Here is a 23004-nt window from a genome sequence, read left to right as displayed (position 1 = left end):
AGAAGGGAGGGGAAAAAGGTATTGCATTCATAGACACATTTCAGGCAGGAAGCCTATCTGAACAAAAGTAGCCAAAACCCTCTCTCATTTTAACAGATAATAAACAATAGGGAGTGAAAGAGACTTACTGCAGCTACTAGAATAGATATGTGTATACTAAAAATAGAATTAATGAGAGGAGGAATACTGGGACTATTAATGAAGAACATAAATGAGTAAGAAACCCATGGGAAATGAATGCATTAGGCTAACATTAGTTTTACAAAATCTTAACTATGTTTATATCTAAAAACCTCTACCTGTTAAAAAATTTTCATTTGTGTGAGTACAGACCAAAATTCTATAAAGCATTTACCACAAGGCAAGTGGACACAGTGAAATGACAATCTTCATTTGTTGAGGCATATTCCTTGGCACCAGGAGAAGACCTCATACAACTAAAGATTAAATACCATGAGTACTTCCTATTTAGCAGACAGTTCCTTGGTTTAAGCTATCCCACTTCAAGGAAATTCAGTACAGTTTTATCTAATCAGCTGTACTGCGGAGGCAGTGTGTGGGTAGATACTATTTTACAAGAAAAGTAATGCCCACATGCTGACATACACAGGGGAACAAGGAGAACAAGAATTCTCTACATTTCCAATTAAAATTATTAGGTTATTGCAGAATAAATAAATTAGAGCCCTCATGCATATCAAGCCATCTTCTATTTTGAATTTACAAAGCGAGTCAAAGTTTTAAAACTTTACATGTTTTTGCTGTAGGGCCATAAAGTCAATCACACACGTCCTTCTCATAGTATATGAGGAAACTACGATTACAACCCATTTCTCCACATTGCTAGTGCTTTAAAGCAGCTATCAGGTCATTTTCCCATTTTTCACGTGGAAAGACACCAAAAATGAACAGAATGCAAGAGTGATTTTACACTAGGCCAAAAACGCCTCAATTTTACAGTCTATGGTCATGTCCTATTGGGACAGCTCTGGCAAAAACAACATGTTGTGCACTGGAAGTCTACATTTATATTCACAGAGGAGTGCAATGATGATATGGAAGGCATTATTGTAAGTGCACTGTATCAACAGAATTGGGATAAGTCTATAAATGTGAATTTCCATTAGGATGCTAATGACTTCAGAAACGAAAGGTAATATTTGAGTTTCAACTGACAAGGCTTACTTGGTAGAAGGGGATTTGGTTTTGCACAGCAAATAAGGAAAGAAGCAGGAGTCTACAGAGAGCGCGCTCGCAGAGTGCCACGGGAACCTCCTCTGTAACAAGGTCAGCAGAGGGAGGCAAGTCCTTTCCACCAAAACAACCACGGGTGGGTGGGCTTGTGTCCACAGCAGTGTCAAAATTTAATCATGTTATTTTGAACTACTTATTATATTGCCTACATGCTGCATTTGTATTTACTATGAGTGGAGTTGTAAGGCGGCAGAGTACAGTGGCAGAGTGTCATTGCACAGAGTTTCATATTTAATAGGACAAGAGTTTTTGTATGAAGGTGGCAACCTCTCTGGAAGGTTTTATATGCTTCTTGTTTTCTTAAGGGGGGTGAACAAGCAGTCAGTACACTCAACTCAAACTCATCATTAAAAAAGCTGCCTTCACAAGTCTGTTGTAGATGCTGAGCCTAAACACCCTTCTGCTTCAGGAGTTCTGCCTTTGTGAGTTTTAACTAAGAAATGCAAGACTTCAGTTGTTTCTGAATATATGAAATTGTTCTTCTAATTGGCGCAGTGCCAGAACCGTCTTAAAAAAAAAAAAACAACAAACCCCAAATAAAAATCAAATCGTGCATTCAAAACTACTGTAAAACCCACAAATATGTCTCTGCAAGCTTATTTATTACAGACACCAGCAGAGATTGTTACAAATGGTTTAGGCTTTGAATATCGTTACCTGTAATAACCAGGCATCACAATATGCACGCCTGCACTTGGCTGACAGATGTTTGGTACTTCCTGATCATCCATTTTGCGCACAGAGTCTGTGAAAGGTCCCGTAGCATTGATAACACATTTGGCTTTGACATCAAATTCCTGCCCTGTGAAAGAAAACAGTATCAATCACATACACCATTTGTTTTCCTGCTCACTGACACTCTCTATTATTAATCTATCTATGAACTTAACCTACTGTAAAGTATATCGTGCTTGTCTGAACAGAACAGCTGGAATGGTTTTTAAAAATTAACAAAGTTTTCACGTAACACCAGATTTGAAAGGAAATGTTTCACAGTGAAATTCCATCTTATCTGTAAAGGCAGAAGGAGCAAGACTGGGTAGAAGAAGTTCAGCTGAAATCTGCCTCTCAAACAAGAGAGATTTCAGTCTCAACCCGTAGACTTGGTAAATGGGATTATTACTGTACAGCACATAGCATTTTACAATATCATCTCTGCTTGACAGAAGGGTTTGGATGTAAAGCTTAGTCTACCCTGCCAAAACACTCGGATTTGAGTGAAAAATCTGACAGAAGTTAAAGATGATTGACACTAATAGTATGCCACTGCACTCTGGGAAGATGGCTCCTTTGTCGGTTCACTGATATTTACAAACAGCATTGTTCCCCGCTCCTCCCTCGTTTCATTATTTCTGTCTTCCTTTAACGAAGAGAGTACACTCTCCTAAAGGGCTGTGCTTTCTGTTCAACTGCGGCACGGCAAAGCCTGCTGCAGAAAGCCGTCGCTTCCACCCACCCAGCAGGGTGCTGCAGACCGAAGGGCGTGCGGTGCCGCACTGTGCACCGCTCGGCCGGCCGGCCAGCGAAGGTGGGCAGGAGGCTCCTTTGGGTCCCGCTGGGATGGCACACACCTGTTAAGACGTCCCTGCAGCGCACCCCGCACACGCGCTCCTTCCCGCTGGCCGGGTCTGTCGTCTTGAGCAAACGCAGCACTTCAGCGTAATTGGCGGTGGCAGCGCCGTACCTGGCAGCAGTGAGGGCGATGGCGAGGTTCATCCGTGCGTCGTTGTGCTGTCCTGCAGCGGGGACGGGACCGGAGGAAGGACACCAGTCACCTCCAGCCACGGACTTGTGGTATGGAAGTGTGTCAGAACCGATCTGTCACATCTGTCCCTGTCACATTGAATAGGCGTGATGGCTGCTCGCGTCTAGCGAGAATTATTTAAAGATACATCCCCTCTGCTGCGCCAGAGCATCCGACTGCTGTATCGGCAGCAGCACGCCTCGCTGCGCTCCCCACACGGGTCTCTCTAGCACCCGAGAATATATAACACGCCACAGCCTTTGCACACTATGGAACTGGGGATTAGTGCTCATTCACCTCCCATTTGGGAGAGGACAAACCACGTTTTTCTTTACCTTTCCCTGTGCAATCGCGCTGTAATTCTGTAACTGTATCTAAGTGTTCGTTTGACAGTCCAACCAGTATTAATCAACAACTCCTACTACCAAGTGTACCACACAACATTCAACATCCGAGAAACAACCTTTCAGAGACTGTGCCAAATTATCAGCTTTCTATAACTGTTTTTTCTTGTATGTGCATTTTAACTTCCCAACATACAACATAAAAGCATCACAAAAAGAGAAATAAGCAGACAAGAATTAATGAAGGATTCTTAACATATATCATTAAAGATTTATTACTGAAATTCCCTCGTTAAAAAAAACCAAGAGAGAGGCGGAGGGACCACAAGGGGAAGATGATTAATTACTTTGAAATACTGGCTTCACCTGAGACTTTTCCTATTTATTATTGCCACCGAAGTTAAAGTCCTGGACGCTGGCTAGAAAGAATTACTATACATTGAAGGGGCCAGGCTCTGTGTGTCCTGAATAATTAATTCACGATAGGGCTAAACTTCCTGAGGTACGGTTCACTTCCCCACACTTTGGACCACTTCTATCAAAGATAATACTGATAAAGTGATAAATTTGTAATAGATATTGTTGTTGATTTATGTTGCCAGCATTCCCAACGTTTAGTATAAATGGTTTATGTAAAGTTTGGTCCTTCGGATTCTGCCTGTGCAATCTCGAACCACTGCGCAAATAATCTGTTCGTAGCTAAAAGGGCAAAGTTATAAAGATGGGATCAATGGCCTCAAAGGCGCCTCCTCCCCTCCCCAAATTTCTCATTCTAACACAGCCGAGATGATACAGTGCAATCAGTCTTCAACTACAAGAAAAAAAAGTTATGCGAAGCGTACAGAAACAGTAACATGATAAAGCACCGATGAAGAAACAAACAGTAACTCCAATTCAACCAAGCAAACAATGCCCAGAATAAACTGCAAAAAAGAACAGCAAAACAACTGAGCAAGATGTCAAGAAAAGTTGGGGATGCTCCATCACACAAGATGCATAAGACTAAACAACCATCTGTCAGAAGTGGCAGGCAAATCGTTAAATAAACGCATCAACATTTATGCTGCCGTAGTGTCAGGGAATGGATAAAATTGCCTTATGAGGTTTACCTCAAACCTTAACATTTTAACACAGGGTTGAGAAAATGTACATCTTGTATATAGAGGGAGCACTAGACAAAAAAAGACAACAGCAACAAGCTACATTACAGTAGCTGCTTCTACGTAAAGCAGAACACAGCACATATTCCAAAGTAATGCAGGAAGTGCTCCCCTAGCCCAAAGTCGAAGTGCAGTGCTCTGGAGACAACCCTCTTTATTGTGGTGCTTGATTTGGGGGACTGCCTGATCCACAGGATACTTCAAGTCTTGGCTTTACAGGACAAGAAACCCAGCACAAACCAGAAACACTACCCTCAAACAAGTGCCGTCTACGTACAAATGAAACCCTGAAGTACCCACTTCCGTGCAATAGGATTTTGTCATTTATTGTAGAAGGACCCCAGGGCTAAGAGGGTTTTCTTAGTTACTAATTGATCCTCCATCAATTTGTTCTTGCCATCAGTGCATAAGGTGGTACCCGATACAAACTGGTCTTCTCTGGCTAACACGGGGTGTGGATTCATCACACAAAAGCAGCACAATTTACAGTGTTAGCCAATATTAGCTTTGGTCTATGGGAAGTCTTACTGTTTGAATTTTGCAAGCTTGCCTCTTGTCAGTTTCGTGACTTATTTGTCCAGACCAAAAGCAATCCAGAGAAGCCAATCAGCAGAATAAATAATGTGGAAACAGTTGTAATTTCTAAAAAGAACAAACATCTAAGTAACAATTGTTTATTAAGCCCCAAATCTGAGAGCTGCTCAGCATTTTGTTGAAACTCCTAATGCTCATAATGTCAGAGCAAGCTAAGGATATCCTCAGTGCATTTCAGGATTTGGACCACTGCATTCATGATAACATTTTCATGCTTTCTCTGAAACTCTCATCCATTTTGCCCTCATCATTATTCTGATGCAAGAAACCCTTTGCTATTACTCAATTCTCAGCTGTCCAGAAGGAACTCTGAGTGCCTATATAACGTTTCTGCAGGAAGAAGACTGGGAAATAACCAGTTCCTGATTAACTACATATGTAGAAAAAACCCACTGGCTTCAGATTGACGTGATCATCAGTGTGGAGTCCTAGAGTATTTCATAGTATAAACAGCAGATATCTGTAGAGGTTTAGATTTGAAAGAAATGAAGAGTGACTTAGCAGCTCAGAAATTTATCATCTATGGAGAATAATACCAAAACAGTTTGGTAGAGATGCGGTCACAGTACAATAGTTTTCATACTCGGGAACAGCTTTTTTTTTTTTTTTTTTCCTTTTTTTTCTTTTTTTTTTTTTAAGCCCTCCACCTTACATATGCACATTTTCCCACAGACAATTACATTAAAATCCTGCACTTTATATGCAATTATCTCTTTTTCTTGATGTCTGAAGAAATGGTTGCTCTTCCTCCATGTACATCCCCCATTATAAAGGTACCATAGCCAGATCAGTTCTTACTACAGCACCATTCAACAGTTGACAAAGCATATTTTATGCTGATTAAAGTAAAACTAGCTGTTTACATGTGTGCTAGTTTGGAATCAGGAATGTTTATTTCTAAGAGATTGGTATGTGTCCTGGTACTTAGATGATCCTTACCACTCTAGAGAGAAACAGAAGGATGAAGCAAAGCAAAGATTCTGCATCTCAGCCTTTTTGACTTTTCAGTTAAATGCCATTCTCCCCAGGTAAGATTCAGAGATGCTCCAAAGCCAAGATAAAAGCACCTCCAAGCTTAACTTCCTCCAGAACAGACATGTAAAGCTTTCTTGACACAAGCAGTATTACCGTGTTCAGAAGATGCCCAGGAAACCCAAGGCATAGCTTGTGTGATAAATGGCAAGGTAACCAAAAGCTACTGGTAACCTACTTAAGATACCTCTGCATCCATTGTTCTTCATCATTGCCCCAAAGCAAAACAAAGAAAACAACTACTCCCCCTTGCCACCAGAGGTAACTCCTCTGTGATACCATGGGGCTTTTTTTCCAAATGTTGTAAGCCAAAAGGTTATTTTATAACAACAGAATGGCTAAGCCCAATTAATTTGGCATCCTTTTCCATAAATGATTAGGCTCCTGAAGATCTTGTAACTAACCTGTAGGCAATACAGTGAAATCACAATTATGACATTCACCAACAACAGATGTTCACAAACACCCTGCCCTGGAGAGGTCACTGCTGCTTCAGTCCTGTTGCTCAAGGGCTAGTTTTGAGAGCGCTTGTTTTGTATGCATGTCAGCTGTCAGCTGGATGCATCTCAACGGTGGTGCGAAAGGCAGCCATACATCAGCATCTTCGGAAGAAGCGTCCAAGAGCCAACTGGTGGAACATGCTGAGTTTTGTTTGCAACTCCTCCCATGATACCGCTCAAAAATAAGAGGGCATTTAAATCCTTTAAGTTATTTCTAGCAAGAAAAACTGAAAGAATCATCCATCTCATTATTCACTATTGTCATCTGCTTGTACTATAGTAACAATGGAGAGATACTTTAAATTTTTACTAAGGGTAGTCAACCTATCTTTTAATAAAACGCTGGCCTAAGTGCTTTCATTAACACTGAATCCTCCTTAAAAAAAACCCTTATTCTTAGAAGGCATATTGCTGAAGACATTTAGTGCGTGAAGACATTTCGTGTAAGTGTGTCCTACATCACATTAAGACCAACAGTGATGCCATTTGGTTTATAATTTCTTTTTTTTTGTGTAATTTAGGAAAATTCTATTTTCATTCCTTAGTAGCAAGTGTTGTATTTCTTCAAAGATGAACAGACAATGCTTCCGTTGGCACTAAAAGAATCCTCCCACAGAGTGCACATAGTGTACATTCAATTTTATTTTTACCAATGCTGAACCACAGCCAGTAGTGGTAACAAAGCCCACAGACTGTAGAAATTTGTTTGTGACTGATTCAGTAGAGTTGTGTGAAAACCACATTGTTAATAAGGCACTCTGGTAGTTCTAGTATATTCTGTCCTGTGTCACACTCTGACACCTATTACTTTTATACCAATTCCTGCTTTCTCCCCTGCAACTCTATTCAGTTGAAGATAAACAGCACGCAGTAGCCAGTGACTGCCTTTTTTTTTTTTTACACGAAGCTGGAAGCTCTTTTAATCCTAAGAGGGTAACTTTTGTTCATGTTAACCTTTTTATGCTAAGAACTAACACTTCGTTATTGAGTATACCTGCTGCATGACAATTAGTCATGTGACAATGCATGCAAGGATTGCAGCGATTGCCCCAAATACATTTTGGCTCATACTGCAACAACATAGCTGTAATATGTGGTTTTGCAAACTTCTTGCTTTAAAGAACAGGTTGGTCCATGCAACAGACATGAAAGCCTTCTCACCTTTTCTCAATTTAGTCTTTTCTGATTAGGCATATCTAGTTATTGCTGTGGAGGTCAAGTTTAATGGAGAGTTGGAAATTAGCCATGCAAGAAGCTATATGACAGTCTTAATGAACTTTCTCAAGAGGGCAAATCTTTCCATAGAGCCACCTACCAGGTTTCTTTTGAAAGGAAAAATACATTAAAAAATTTTTTTGAATGAGAGAACTAAGTCCACAGTATGGTCACAATTTTATACCCCTACATAATGCAGCCATACAAATAAGTAGGGGTTTTTTTGTTTTCTTTTAAAAAGCTGAGGGGATAAAGGCAAACAAACACTTGCAAATTAATCTCTTGCTTGTATGTTACTCCTTTACTGATACCAGCGAGCTCCACTTATTTGACTAGACTACTTAACTGCAACTCATGAGGCAGTCCCTTGGATTTGGAACCCATGCAAAAACCTATCACCCAGCATCAAGATGGGGATATTACTGGATCACCACAATAATGACACCCATTCTCCCTAAAAGCACTGGTATTCTAAAAGTTATTTTAAAGTGTATTTCTGTACCTATATGTTATATTCTTACAATGGCCTTGCACTAGATAACTGCATGCACATAGTAAAGAAAAGCAATGCATGAAATCAAATAATTTATTTCATGTGCATGAAAGTTTTCTTGCTGTGTATATACAAACCTTACCAAAATCTCACCAAATTTAAGGCTGATGAGTGATAATTATATATCACTATACATAACTAACTTACCAGGACTGCCCACATACTCTAATTTTTAAATAAGTGCTTAATTGCATGAACAGTTTTATTACAAGCATTAAAACAGGAACTCAACATCTGTTGTACATGCGGAAATCAGTTATATCCAAGTTTAGGCATTATGAATCAGCTGGAGTGACTCAAAATTGTTCCAGACTTCTCTGAGAAAGAACTCAGCAAGTTCTTTTCCCCAAACCTAAGTAGAATAAGTTCAGAGGTAAACATCAAATTTGACTCGTGAGTCACAAGTCATTAAAAATGCCCTCAGAGCTGAACTATTTCTTGCTCTGAATCACTTGAAACTTAAGTCAAGTAAAAAAATTCGCTGAAAACTAACAGACTTTCTAGGATACGTAGCATGCACGCATTTGTTCTTGGACTGCTTCAGAGGGAAGAGCGTTCTGACTCAGTTAAATCAGTTCCATCACACCCACATATAACAACACAGCAATATCACACCAGACTGTTAATACTTCTCACACAAATCATGTATAATTTGAATTCTGCTTTCCACTGTGTTATCTGTGCTGCTGAAATACGGCCCAACCAGGTGGGAAGAACGATACACATCTAAATACGCACTTTGCATTGGGAAAAAAAACACACACCCCACAAATTTTAGTTCTTTAAGATCTGCCCTAAGACGTAGGTATTTTCAGCCCTCACTCTGTAGGAGCTTTAATGGAAAGGAAAGCCCTGAGTTTGGCCTTCTCACAGGTAAATTTATTCTAACAGATTCAAACTCAGGTTTGACACATCGAGTTTAAACAGTAGCAGTAATTTTAAATCATTTCTTGCTTCCTCCATTTAGCACCAGCTTAGACCATAAGAAATAAACGTCCCAATTCCTGTGACTGATAGAGGTGAAGAAGTAACCATCAGCATCTGACTTCAAGGTTCTTCTCCTCAAGGGTCTGAAAGAACTAACGCCCATTTAGCAATAACAGCTACATTTATCAAACCTTAACACACACAGCTTGAGAGTGCACTGCAGAGACCACCCAAGATGCAACATAACAACTATTTTACAAGACAAGCTTAGGGAACTTAAGAAAGTCAAGTTTATTTTCATAAGGCAAGATTAAAGGAATGGAGGAACCTGTGACCAAACAAATTGCACGTATGGATAAAAAGAAACGAGATAACAATGAAGATTAGGAAATAAAAGTTCAATACATTCCAACTTACGTACAGAGTTATAAACAAATGAATAATATAAGCAAGAGACAGGAAGCCCATAAAAGCTTTTTTTTTTTAATAAAAAAAAAAATTAAACATCACAATACCCTGAGAATGTCTGTCTAATCAGGTCTACTGCCAAGTTATGGTACAGAAGTTAAACTTGTATTGAAACTAAGATATCAGAATACAAAAATAAGCCACAATATCCAGGCACATCAAGCGAGAGACAAAATTTGGAATTATTGTTCTGTGCTACTGCTTTATAATTATGTTGTTTCCCACTTCTTTTGTATCAGCCTTCAACTTGTCACTACAATCATATTGCAATGTCAGTGTAAGTAAAAGCACAGTGTTAAAATGAAACTAAACATTGTCACTGTCAGTTTATGGAAACGGCGCTAAAATGTCACCATGAACGACTGTCACGGCAGGTCTGCTGCGGCCGTGCCACCGCACCAGAAAGAAACGTGATGATGTCAATACAGCTTATCGCGTACCCGCACGGCATAAGAGCTGACTAGTACTCCCAACACTCACACCAATAGCTTGAATTTGGGGCAAACTTAAATTTTAGGCAAATTCGCTTTGCACATGGCAGTAGCTATTTTTTAAGCCTAAATGAAGCAGTGATCAATTTGTCAGCTATTGCATGTTGTGTTCAGCAGGCAGGATGCTGACCTCCGCTGTGCGACCCAGCGGAGACCAGCCGGGGCCGGAGGGACCAGCCAAGGAACAAGAAGTCACAGGATGGACAGACTGCCGTGCCGGAGCTGGAGAGAGGCCGCGCTGCTCCCGAGGACGGGGATGTGGCACGCTGCAAGTGGCCGGGACGGGCAGTCGGGTGCCAGCTGGAGGGGACCTCGTGTTCCCAGCGGTGCCCAGCAGCGAGCAGGCAGGGGAGCAGGCAGGGCTGCCACTGATGGAAGGATGCACCCCATCTGACCGAGGAGTCAAGCAGCAGCATTTTAACAGGTAATTCTCCCCCAAACCTAGAGAAACCCAGCGCGTGAACGGATACAGAAACAGGCCAGGAGGTGCTGGGCAAGGTGAACTCTGCCGATGGGGGAGGAGGACTGTGGTGAGGAAGATGAGCAACGTGCACCTTCCCAGCCCTTCCTGAGGACCAGGGCTGCTCCGGCCCCGTATGCCGACCAACACAGGGACAGCCACCGGAGCAGGGGAAGGAGCAGCAAGATGTACAGGCATCCCATAATCTGTTTTCCTTCAACATACATATAATCATACCTACAATATGGAACAGTGTACATATTAACTAATGACCGACTATTAAGTTCACATAAAATGCACACATATAAATTACAGCAGAGTTACATGCTTCGATGGAGTCTTTCCCCTAAAAGCCACGACACACTGGGGAACGCTCAAATGTTTGTGGCACAATGTGCAAATAATGTCGTTTTGCTCAGGAATAATCTTAAATCTTTTAGGTAACATGATCTGAAGAATTACTCCCCGTTCACTTCTTAAGGGACACAAAACCCATCCTTTGCTTATACGAGCATTAAAAAAAGAAAAGAGAGAGGCACAGAATTCACTAGAATATTCATCATTTCCAACCTTAAACCCACAGCGTACAAACAGACGAATCCAGCAAGTCAGAGAGCAAAGCCAATTTAATCTGTGGCTCCCCTGAGGTAAATGTAGTTCACAGTCCTGCCCCCACCCCAACCTCAGCCATAATCCCTGCTTCCTGGAGGTAAGAAAGCACTGGAGTGAGGAAAATTCTGCAGCAGGATATAATGATCCAAAATGACAGGGACAATAATGACAATGAATTTCATGTCTCCCAGTCATGAGCTGGGGATGCTTGACTGGGCTGACTTACACAATTAAATTGTTACAGGTACAGCGGGAGATGCAGTTATCATCTGCATGCTTTTGGGAAGGACGCCTCCAGCAAAAGGAAGAAGAGTGCTGCAGATGCACAGTCCCTTTTGTTAGAAGCAAACGGCCGCTTCTGCAGGGATGCTTGTGTGGCTGCACCCTTTGACAGAGGCAAAACTGGGTTAAAGATGCAAGCCATTTTAGGCTATTGATTTTATCCCTTTTGAAAACGATAAAAGAGCTCTGACGGATAAAGCACGGCACGACTTGAGCCACCGTGCGCTAAGAAGCACTACAAGCAAGCAGAGACCCAATGGATTTTATCAGAGAATTGGGAAGCACCGTTTATAACGGATCCCCACTAGTGTTTATACTAATGCCAACAACGAAAAATACTATCGCTTCTATAGGTCCAGCCAGAGACCTGCATTTTATTTTACATGCATTCCACTAGAGGCAGCCAGTATTACCTTTACAAGCCTTCTCGTAGCAGGCTGCCGATTTTCTTCAGGATTTCACACACAACTCTATTATACAGAACATGGGACAAAATGTATTTGAAAGCAACGGGATATGGAGAATACGCATAGTATTTTCCAGGTTATACCTACAGTTAGTGTGCCTGCAAGGCTTCTCTCATTCATCCAGCTTCAATTTTGAAATACCAAGAAATATGGTTAGCTGTGTATTTCACCTATAGAAAGTCTTTTTAGTGACAAACTGTCAAAGAGTTTTTATATCCAGGGAAGGAAAAAGTCATACAGTTGTCTGCATCTGTAATAGGGTAATACCCCTATTACAGCTCAACATTCTCAAAATATTAATTTGTCAAATATGAATTATAAAGCTGTAACATTTCATAATTCAGGACACACTCAAATACTAGGAAAAATAGCTACAACAGCCTAAATAAAAAAAAAGCATTTATTCCATTTTTGACAGCTTAATGAATGCCCTACTCTTTTGCATTGATTTTTGTGTGTATGTGCGTCTGTGTGTGTGCATGTGTGCCTGGGAAGGATTTCTCATGGGGTTTGCTGTAAACAAGGAAAGCTAAATCCTCTGCCAAAGCTTCTTTTTCTACCTTTAAATAACCTCCATATTAAAATATTTCAGGAGAGAATATAGACAAAAATACTGAGAATGCAAAAAGTAAAGAACAATTACTTACATCCCAGCAAGTATACTGGAAATTTGTAGAACAAGACATTAAACAATCAAATACCTTGATGTGGCAAAACAGTCACAGGAGTAGTATATGTTAATTCGTGCTTTCAGAAAATAGCAGTAAATTCGAAGAGCAGGGTCAAGAAAGCCCTAAAAATCTTAAATTCATGACTGATTCCAGAACACAAATTTTCCTTACACACCTAAAGGCTCATCTTGCAAGGCAAAATATGTTAACAAAAAAGTCTGCAAGCACCTAGAGATAGAAAAATAATGCATCTTAAAAAGAATTGCGCCACTTTAATTTCTAAACACTTTAAATTGAAATATTCTGGCCAGTTGGATCTCTGCTTTAATGTTTTTCCTAGTTCTTAACATAACGAACTATATATAATTTAAATGGAGATTAATTCTTCCATTTAAAGTGCTTTAAAATAATTCTGCCTATGATCTTGAGATCTCAACCCAGCTTCTCCATAGTGCCTCTTCTCCAGTTTTCCTTGAGCTACATAAGTGGAACTGACAGATCACTGCTCAGATAGCAGCCACATTCTTCCCCCAAAATGTTGCCTTTTTGCTATTCAGGAGTATCCTAATACCAACAAATGCTAAATGAAGTCTGACATGTACCCCTAAGAAACAAACTTGTAAGTTGCGGCTTCAAAGAAAACCTTGAATAAATAGGACACATTGTGTACACCCAGGCTAACATCCAACATATGCTTTAGTTTCCTGATGCTGAGACAGAGCAAGAATAGCCTCTGGTAAAGTCTGTGATTTGCTATTGCTGGTACTTCCAACATCTATAACATACCTTTTTTTTTTTCTGCCTGTATAAACAATTTAAAAAAATGTAATTAAGACGACCACAACGTTTCAGAACACAACATATTCATGAATAATGGATTATTTGACATGCCACTAGTTTGATCAACAATTACAAAACAAAACAAAGAGCATTCCTGAGCTTACTGGTGGCAATGTTCTTTTGCAGAGGAAAGTCATAACTGGACAGGTGGCTTTACCAAATAAAAAATTAACCTACATAATGAATGTTTTTAATTCTTCCCTTTGGTGATGGTGACCAACATGCCAAACAGTGAGACACTGCTAATAGGTGCTATTAACAACTACAGATACAAAGAAAGTATGACAGAGACAGGAATAGAGAAAGGCAAGAAAACAAGATAAAACTACATTTAACTGCACATATAGAATCAGTTAAGACACTCCATTCTTAAAAGGCCAAATTATTTATTCACTATTTAGGGAAGACAAAGAAGGGATGGACAGAGAAGATAAAGATATGACCTACTGTAAGACTTTTTTTTTTTGCCATTATTTAATGCTCTATTTTATGACTAATCCTTCTGAAAGAACTAAAAGGAGTTTAATTCAATCTTATCATCCCCTTCTCTACTTTAAGTTCAATTCCCTTTCCCTTTTGTCTTCCGTTCCTCCGGATTTAGGGCATGAAAGTATATCATTAAAATTCAAGTATAATAATTTACAAGATCTAAAGTGTGCTTACTGAAACATTATGACTTAAAACAAGTGTACTGTGGACCGAACACAGGTTGATTGATCACGGTAAAATAATTAACGTGTTACAACACAACGTGAGCCCATCTATACCATGGGCCATAGGCTGACCTACAGAAGAGTCACTACAGACAAAATTTAGTTCTGAAATGTGGCATGTTAAGAATTGATGTAACATTGTAGTTGGAAAGTTTTTATTCTGGATTAGGTACCGCCTCAAAGCACCCAAATGTAAATGATGAACTCACAAATTTGATACTTTAGTCCTTCAGAACCACTTTATTCTTCTAGGAAATTGAGGTTTGGCGGAGCTTTGAGAGTTTTTTTAATTTTTTCACTGCAAAACACCATTTCTTTAAATTCTGCATAAAAATGTGGATAACTAAGCTGTAGTCTTATAACTAAAGCAAAATAAGGTCAGATATACTAGCATGAACAAGTAGTTTCACTGGCAGCAAAACTTCAAGTCTATTTTTGCTATCTCTCAACAAATTAGTCCAAGTCCTGCTAGCATTGCAGCTGTTGCTCTGATGGAGAATTGTTAGGAGACTCTGCCAGCTACCTGATTTTATGAAACCTGTATGAATAAACAGCGATTACACAATCCTCTTTCTCCATTAAACTGCTCCTCAATAATCTGTACATCTCCTTTTTTTCCTCTTTTCTATTTTACACTTCTTTGTTTCAAGTATGCAGACTGCGGGTTTGTTTCCTATTGCTTGGGAAGGCAACATAACCACCAGAGGCATCTCAGTCATTCAGAGTTCTGCACTGTATTGCTGCACAGATATTTTCCCCTAAAAGACCACATGGTATCTTGGTGCTGAATTTTTAGATTTATTGCAACACTGTTTAAAATTGTTATTCGTCCAAGAAACTTGAAGACTGATTTTAAGGCTATCTTGTAAATGCATATCTTTGGATGTTGGGGTAGTAAATAGCTATGATACATCCAAACTATTTATTTAATCAGAAAAAACTTCAATAGAATATAAATAGATTTCAAGTTATAGTGCTCTTATGAGAAGTGTAATTACAGTTAAGAGAACCACTTCGTTCTTCTTGCATGCTCCTGGGATCCCTTAAAATAGTCTAAGGGATAGCTTATGATAATGAAAAAATAATTCTGAATTACTTCTATGTATGCTATTTACAGCAGCTATTGTTACAGTATACAAAAAATACCACATAATCCCATAACAAATTTTGCTTCTAAATAACCTCTTATTTCCTCTAGACCTTAAAAATAAGATAGAGAAGATGCAGTCTCCATCAGAGATAAGTAAAAATCAAGTCCATCATTTAAATCTCAGCCTACTCCCAAATAAGAACCTACACATGTATATTCCTACACATATGTATAATTTACTTTTTTTTCATTCTGCTGGGCTCTGTATGAGACAACTTGCAATTATCAATGTACACTTTTGCCAGAAGCCTCATAAATACTATCAGAGTCCAGTGTGTTTTGAGAGTCCCTCCTACTTCTTCCCAGTACAAAAGCCCCTATTGATAAGCTGATGAATAGGGTAAATGCAGTTCTAAAAAGGGAAAAGAACTACCTTTATAATCAATTTTGTGTGAAGACTTTTCTGGCTGCCAAAAGGTCAGAAACTACATCTTCAGGTAAAAACTAACTAGAACTGTACCACTACTGAAGTAAATCAGTATTTAAGCTATTTATTCTTTGGAGGGCTCCTCCAAGCCTGCAAGGAATCTATGGCTTTTTGCCCTATCCTGAACACATTTGACATTTTGATATTACCTAGCTGGCCCCACTACCAAAAAAGTTTTACAAAACTTTGTCTTGGAAAGGAAGTAGAAGACGACTGGAGATGGAAGAATACCAACCTAATTAAAAACACATCATGAAACATCGTACAAGTCTGCTGCAAAGAAAAGATATTCCATCTTCTGGATATGCCAAGATAACCAAGTGCATCAAGAAAGCAATTATGGCAGTATACCCTGGTACTCCAGCTTAAGCAGTGAACTTCCCAGCATTTAGAATCTGTACAAGTTCAGTATTTTTTAAATACCATTTGGGGATGTAACTTGCATGACATTAGAAAATATTGAGATACAGCAGTTTGGATAAAGCTCAAGACACCTGTACATCAACACAAGTGCTAATATTCCGGACAAGCAAAGCTTCTGTCAAGCAAGCCAACTAAACCTTCATCAATTTTATTTCAGACTGCCTTGTGTATCTCTAGAGTCTGAAGGGACAGAGTTAAATTCTTTGCTTGGCAGACCCACTGCGGTACCTGTTGCTATACAGCTATGCTAGAGGCTTATTACCAGACTTACTTCACAGAACAAGGCAAAAAGGTTTATCCATTCTTGCATTACAAACAAGAGTGACACTCTTTCCAAACGTGAATACACATGAACACTTTTGAACATGAAAATTGCTATTTCTAGATGACTGCAATGAGTTCTATTAAATCATCATTCTATCTTGAATGAACATCAAAAGACATGCAGAAAGCATATTTATTTTCTCCCACTCAGACACTGAATTTGTTTAAGTGTTATACACAAACATACCTAAAACTAGCTGATACAATAGATGAAATAACTCGAGCTGGAGGCATTTTTCCTCTCATGAATTTATAACCTTTTATTTAAAGGGGTTTTAACAGAAACCATTCATGTCTTATAGCAATCTCTAGTATTTGATTGCAGTTACAATGAACACTGTCTTTGCAGAGCAACCAATTTTACTGATGATACAAAAAGTTATTGATCCAGGCTTCATCCAACCCAGTGCAAGAACCACAACCAGCAGCCAGATCATCTAGGTAGGTTTGAAGTTATCTGCACAGTGCAAGTGCTACAGCAAACCATTTAACATTACCGGAATGATCACGTTTTCTTGACTTATGATACCTCAGAACAAGTGTTCAGTTTGAGAAGTGTATAGCAAAATCATGCACAGCTGGAACGTTGTAGGGAATCACCAGAACACTAGAATGCTTCCACGTATCACTACACCTCCTAGCCAAGAAAACTAATATATTCTTTCTTACATCCAGTAAGTTACTGTTGTGAAAAACATAATTTATCTACCAAATTAATGCTTAAGATGCAAGTTGAATCCTTCAAGTTGTTGTTCTTCCCTTTAGAAAGTCAATGTACGTGACCTACAGTGGCATACTTGTGTTTCTCCCCCCTCAAAACACAGCACAATGTAATAATGAAAGCACAGAAAGGCAACATACCATCATAGTAGACAATAGCTCCAACAAGCTCGTCTTTGCGTAGCATTGGAAAGTGCTCCAAGGCTCTTGACTTGCTAAGGACATAACTACTTTTCAGACACTGACTTCCTGCCACAAGGTCATACAGTTTTATTCCAAACCAGTAGTATGGCAACTGCCACCATCTGCAGGAAAAAAAATTCCCCATGAAGTGAAATTAAAGAAAAAAATTTAAAAGCACATGCATACACTGTTATTGTAACATAGACCATGTTAAGTAACACAGTATGTTCTATTACACCAGTTTTACTTTGTGCCATCATACAAGTCTGTGTTATCACAATATAGTGTAAATATGCAAGAACTTATGTATTGTTCACTACTGTTTTCAGCTGATCTACTCACTGCAGTTAGTCAAGCAGGTTCAAGGCTTTATTTATTCTACAATTAGGATCACAAACTGGCTTTTTGTATGTCAGTGTAAGGTGAGATATTAAAGCTCTGTGTTGAAGGGAGAATCAAGCTGTGTGTCCAAGCTGAAAGAGTTCCTCATATGCACACCTTGAATAATACCTCCTACACAAACAGGACCAAATAAATGCAGCCGACTGCTGACCTACACGAGCTCCAGCCTCTTCTATTAAGACAGGAACAAAGCCACGTATTAAGATCATTCAGTAAAAACTCACTGCTCTAAGTAGCCTGTTACAGGAGTAACTGTTCTTACAGATCTAAAAACATAACCCAAATCACTTAAATTCTCTTTCTCATATGAGAAACAAACTGCTCTCTGAACACCAAACCGTCATGTGCTGTGGAAGGCAAGTGCACTGAATTACTGCACTGAACGCTGGTGGTGGTATGGACTAAATAGCACATTGCTAACAACACTATGATAGCATGTGTTGAAGACAAGGATGTACTGGAAAGAATAGCAAATAACATCCTGGGAATGAGAGTTCATTCCACTGCAAAATCCCCTCCTCCCTCCTATTGGGGTGGTAGAAATGCACTGAACAGCTGACATCCAAGATGTGCTCCCAGAGAGCAGTGATAGGGGCTTGGTGCCATAAGAGAATTTCATGCTTCTACAATACGGCAACATCTCCCCTCCTGGAGGACAAAGCTTGTGACAGGTTTAAAGACATACTTGCAAAGAGGCACCTAGAAACTTCTCCAGGGAAATAGGTCGCTTGTCAAAAGCAATGGTAAAGGAGAGATATTACAGCAGAGCTTACTTGTAAACAGGTAGCATTATTGGCAAAGGAGCTGATAGGTGAGGAGCGATTTCAAGCAGATTTGCACGCTCCTCAAGTGCTTCTTTCACCATCTTGTACTGAAAAACAGAAGTGTACATGTGAATCCCACGTTATTCAATTTTGTCTCCGTGTGCAACATTTAATAAGAAACTGTTTATCAAAGCAAATACCTCACGTAATTTTTACTGTTCTTTCAAAAACACACTGAGATTTGCTGAAAAATTCAAAAGTTAAGGAAAATGTTTCCCAAGAAAATTGTTTCATTAGTTTCATTTTGGTGTCTTGGCAGATCAGCTGAATAATTTTTCATCTGAACATAAAGCGCAGTAAGCCGTGTTACTCCTGACTATGGGCAGGAGGCACTTAAGGAGTGTTAGAACTCATCCCACAGTATAGCTTCTGTGCCGATTCCCACAATTAAATCCTATACTAACTCCAACTTGCAAATGCAGAAGTGTTCTTCTGCAAATCAGTCAATATGAATCAATATGAAGTTGTTCTTTGGCAAAAAAGGTTGATTTCTCTAGCAGAATAACTGCATGTTTTATATATTGTTCCCTGAGAAGTCACTGTTTCTTTAGCAGTATTATAACCAATAAAACATACTTTAAGTTAGAGAGGTTTCAATGAGAAGACAAATCAATTTCTCAGAACAAGAATATCATGCTTCCATCAATACAAGAATACATAAAATCATTTATATCTAATCACTCATTTACCATATTTTCTTTCCCCCTTCCAGAACAAACAGGACAACCACTCTCTCCCCCAAATGCTGATCATGACAGGTAGGAAGCTCTTTCTACTCTGAAGTCAGCCCTGTCTCTGCCTTCCTTCCCCAAAATATACATAGTCTACAAGGTACGGCAATTAGATTGCTCATAAAAGAATTTAGGAAAAGGCAGCAGCACCGATTTCCCTAGTCTGGAAAGCTCAACAGGAGAAGGCACTTTCTATGTACAGTGGCTGTGGAATACAACAGTCAAGTATTGAAAAAATAAAAAGGAGACTTGGATATAATTGGGATAGGGGAAGTGTCTACTAGCAATTTTTGCTTAACAACCAGCATAAACAATTACCTGCTCAAAATCCAACTTCATGATGGCCTTCTGAAGATATCTCACTCCACCATGGATCAATTTAGTACTCCTGCTGCTGGTCCCTGATGAGAAATCATCTCTTTCTAGAAGGGCTGTTTTTAGTCCTGTGTTACCAGAAAACCAAATTAACTTCTTAAATTACACAATTTGTATGTAATTCATTAAAGACACTTCTCTAGGGTAGAGACAATCACAAGAAAAATTACTCTGTACATGGATAAATTTGTATTCAAAGTGTAGTGCACTGTCTATATTGTAATGAAAAATTTTAGCCTCCTTCCTAAGGGAAAAGTCAAAACAGAACTTAAACAGAAGCACATTAAAACCTGGATATTTCACAATAGAAAGGCATTACAGTACATTATAGGGGCCACGCTCCCTCAAGCAAATTATAGTTCGTATTCATGGCAGGAACAGAATATTTTCATGAATACTTTTAACTCTTTGCAGCAGACAGCTCTAAACCTATCACACTAAACAGCATACTAGAGAGGCAGACAACCAGCATCTTTGTCTGCTTACTTACAGTCTGCTCAAGAGGTGCCTAAAGCCAGAGGAGAGCCAGCCACAGGCATGCTCACCGCTCAGGGAGAGCTCACCAGAGAACATGACACACACATACAAAACAGTAGTTATAAGATATTACTAAGTATTTCAGAAAAAACATCTACTCAAAAATGCGCACGCATGTTCCCTGACACCATCAGGCGCTGACAGTTTGACCAGCACAAGGAAGGGATAACCACATGGTTCACAGACGGTCAGCCAAATGCAGAACACAAAGTGCTTTATAACCAAACATTATAATGCTTATTCTAACAAACACTTGGAACAAGGTTGGCATGTTTGTTGCACAAGTTGTGTTCCCAGTTACCCTGAAGGCCAGGAAAAAACTTTTCATGGTTGAAGACATGCTGCTTTATACTGAAGTCACTATGAAACCATACACCCTAATACAGTCAACACAACATCCCTTGTACAAGGGAAGTGCTGGCATCTTCTTCGTGAAGGAGACTGACACCGGGTTATGTGATGGAAGTTAGGTGAAAGGAAGAGTTGCAGGAAACAGATGATTAACAGATGCCTTTTAATGACAAGATACAGGCAACAGCCTGGACACGTCCTTTGGCACATACCTACAAGACAACCACCAACAACTTCCAACATCCAGCATAAGTAAAGCCAACCAAGATAAGTACCGTAGGACAAGTACATGGCAATCTTTCACTTAAAACATATGTGGAAGGACAATCCGTGTTACAGAAGTTAGCATAACTGACCCCCTCCATGGCTGGCAGAATTTTGAAGTTAGGCAGGCAAAGCAAAAAGTGAATTAAATTCAATGATACTGGTACCAAAACCAACAGCAACAACATGATGATGCATACCCAAGGAGAAGAGCATCATCTGTATTAGAAGTTATCCCTTGGGTCTTTCCTTTGCCCTCTTTGAGGCGTGCTTTACGTTATTGGTTGGTGAACATACATTTTAACATCTATTGGTCTCCCAAAACTTTTGTGTCCTTAAAAAAAAAATCTAATTATTACTGGTAACTTCCAAAGATCAGAGTAATTTATTTTTGTCAAATGTGACTGAAGATTAATGGATACAATCAGAAATAATTTGGTGAAGATATATCAAACACATGAAAAGCAAAATTTGTTGTTAAGCGAAGCAAACATAATAAAAGAGCAAGTTCCATGAATGAACAGCAACAATACACAATTCATTAACCAAATGCTTAGGAATATTTCACACTTCAGAAATCTACTGATACAGTCAGAATGTCTAGTAAAAGGATAAACATATATTACCTATAATAATTTCTGTATGCTTTACAACTGCATTTTTCTACCACAACATAGCAGAGGCAGAAGTGAAAAGATCCCAAGTAGTCTTTAATAATACATGAAAAAAATTAGTAACCAGATTTGAGTTTGCATGTATCTACCAATGGTAGATAACTGCTTTATCTATTTCAAAATTATCACACCTTCTGGACAAGTATTGTCCAAATCAAGCTATAAAACACTCCTGGAGTCAGGTTTTGCCTCTTATTTCTAAGACGTATCTACAGGTTAAGGAACGTGAAGAACTTTATGACTATCTACTATGTTTTACACTTTTTTTTTTTCCCCATTTTATTTCCAAAACCAGAACTACAAACACAGAAACTAAGGAAGGTTGGTTCTCTCTCTCATTGGCTGATTCTACTGAAAAAAACTGAGGGAACACATTCCAAGACACACTTTTCTCACAAATCTTTTACATAGCTTTTTGGATAAAATTATTATATTCTGGGGGAATATAGCATTTTAATAGAACAGGAGTTGATGCTACAGCCTCCCCTGCAGAAACAGTACCCATGCATTCTCATCTCTGTATCTGAAGATCTATTTTCATTAAACTTGTAAAATTACTTACCCTTTTTAAGAGCTGTCAAATTTGATTAGAACCTGCTGGCCAATTTCAGAGTTACTGTGTGAGGTGGATGACACAGACAGGGTGAGCATTAGCATCCTGCTTTTTCACCCCCTGAACAGAGTTTTTCACATGTCTGACCAACTGCTTGAGCTATTGGGCAACATCTGCACATCTATTGGGCAACAACCAACTGTAACCACACACATTCTCATCCTCCTGCAGAAGTCAGGTAAAAAGCATTAGCTTAAACTCATTTTACCTTGAGCTTTCCATAAGTTAAGGCTACGCATAGAGTTAACATCAATTCTGCTGCTTCTAGTAGCTTCTTAAGCCAGTTACATAGCTATTCCCCCAAAAGAGACAAAATTGGAGCGCAGATCTACTGTATGTAGTTTCAGACTGAATGGTGCTAGTACCTTTCACTGAAAATCCAGAAAGACTTCTCCAAACCTGCGATATACTAAGGAGCTACAATGCATTAGCAGAAGTTACAGATATCTCATGTTATAAGAAATACGAGCTGGAGAGCCACTGTGCCTCATCTAGAGTTCATGCTTGGCCCTTTCAAAACAGTTGCTAAAAGTGCTGTGCAAGTCTTGTCTTTTCTTTACTGCAGATATTCTCCTGCACAAACACGTGAAATGTGACTACGGATAAACCCACTAAGTGAGGAGCAACAGAGAATGAGAAGTCCATCCAAGACCATTCAGCAAAAAGGTTAGACAACTGC

At 39.2% G+C, this 23004-nt stretch overlaps 1 protein-coding gene across 4 annotated transcripts in view; it reads right to left on the bottom strand.

Moving 5' to 3' along the window:
- GPD2 (glycerol-3-phosphate dehydrogenase 2) overlaps positions 1-23004 on the bottom strand; it is a 75371-nt gene that overhangs the window by 28840 nt on the left and 23527 nt on the right. For all 4 annotated transcript variants that reach the window (XR_008235930.1, XM_052791963.1, XM_052791965.1 and 1 more), the window contains 5 exons: positions 19830-19954; positions 18730-18827; positions 17513-17676; positions 2826-2990; positions 1912-2056 (listed from right to left, as the gene is read on the bottom strand). Coding sequence is in view for 3 of the 4 variants with exons in the window: in XM_052791963.1 (XP_052647923.1) it covers positions 1912-2056; positions 2826-2990; positions 17513-17676; positions 18730-18827; positions 19830-19954 (697 nt within the window). In the remaining variant the exon portion in view is untranslated. The remainder of the gene's footprint in view (positions 1-1911; positions 2057-2825; positions 2991-17512; positions 17677-18729; positions 18828-19829; positions 19955-23004) is intronic.

Source organism: Harpia harpyja, chromosome 7 (genome assembly GCF_026419915.1).
Source record: "Harpia harpyja isolate bHarHar1 chromosome 7, bHarHar1 primary haplotype, whole genome shotgun sequence".
NCBI lineage: Eukaryota > Metazoa > Chordata > Aves > Accipitriformes > Accipitridae > Harpia > Harpia harpyja.
Note: the sequence above shows the minus strand (reverse complement) of the source record. Positions and strands in the feature narration are given on the sequence as shown.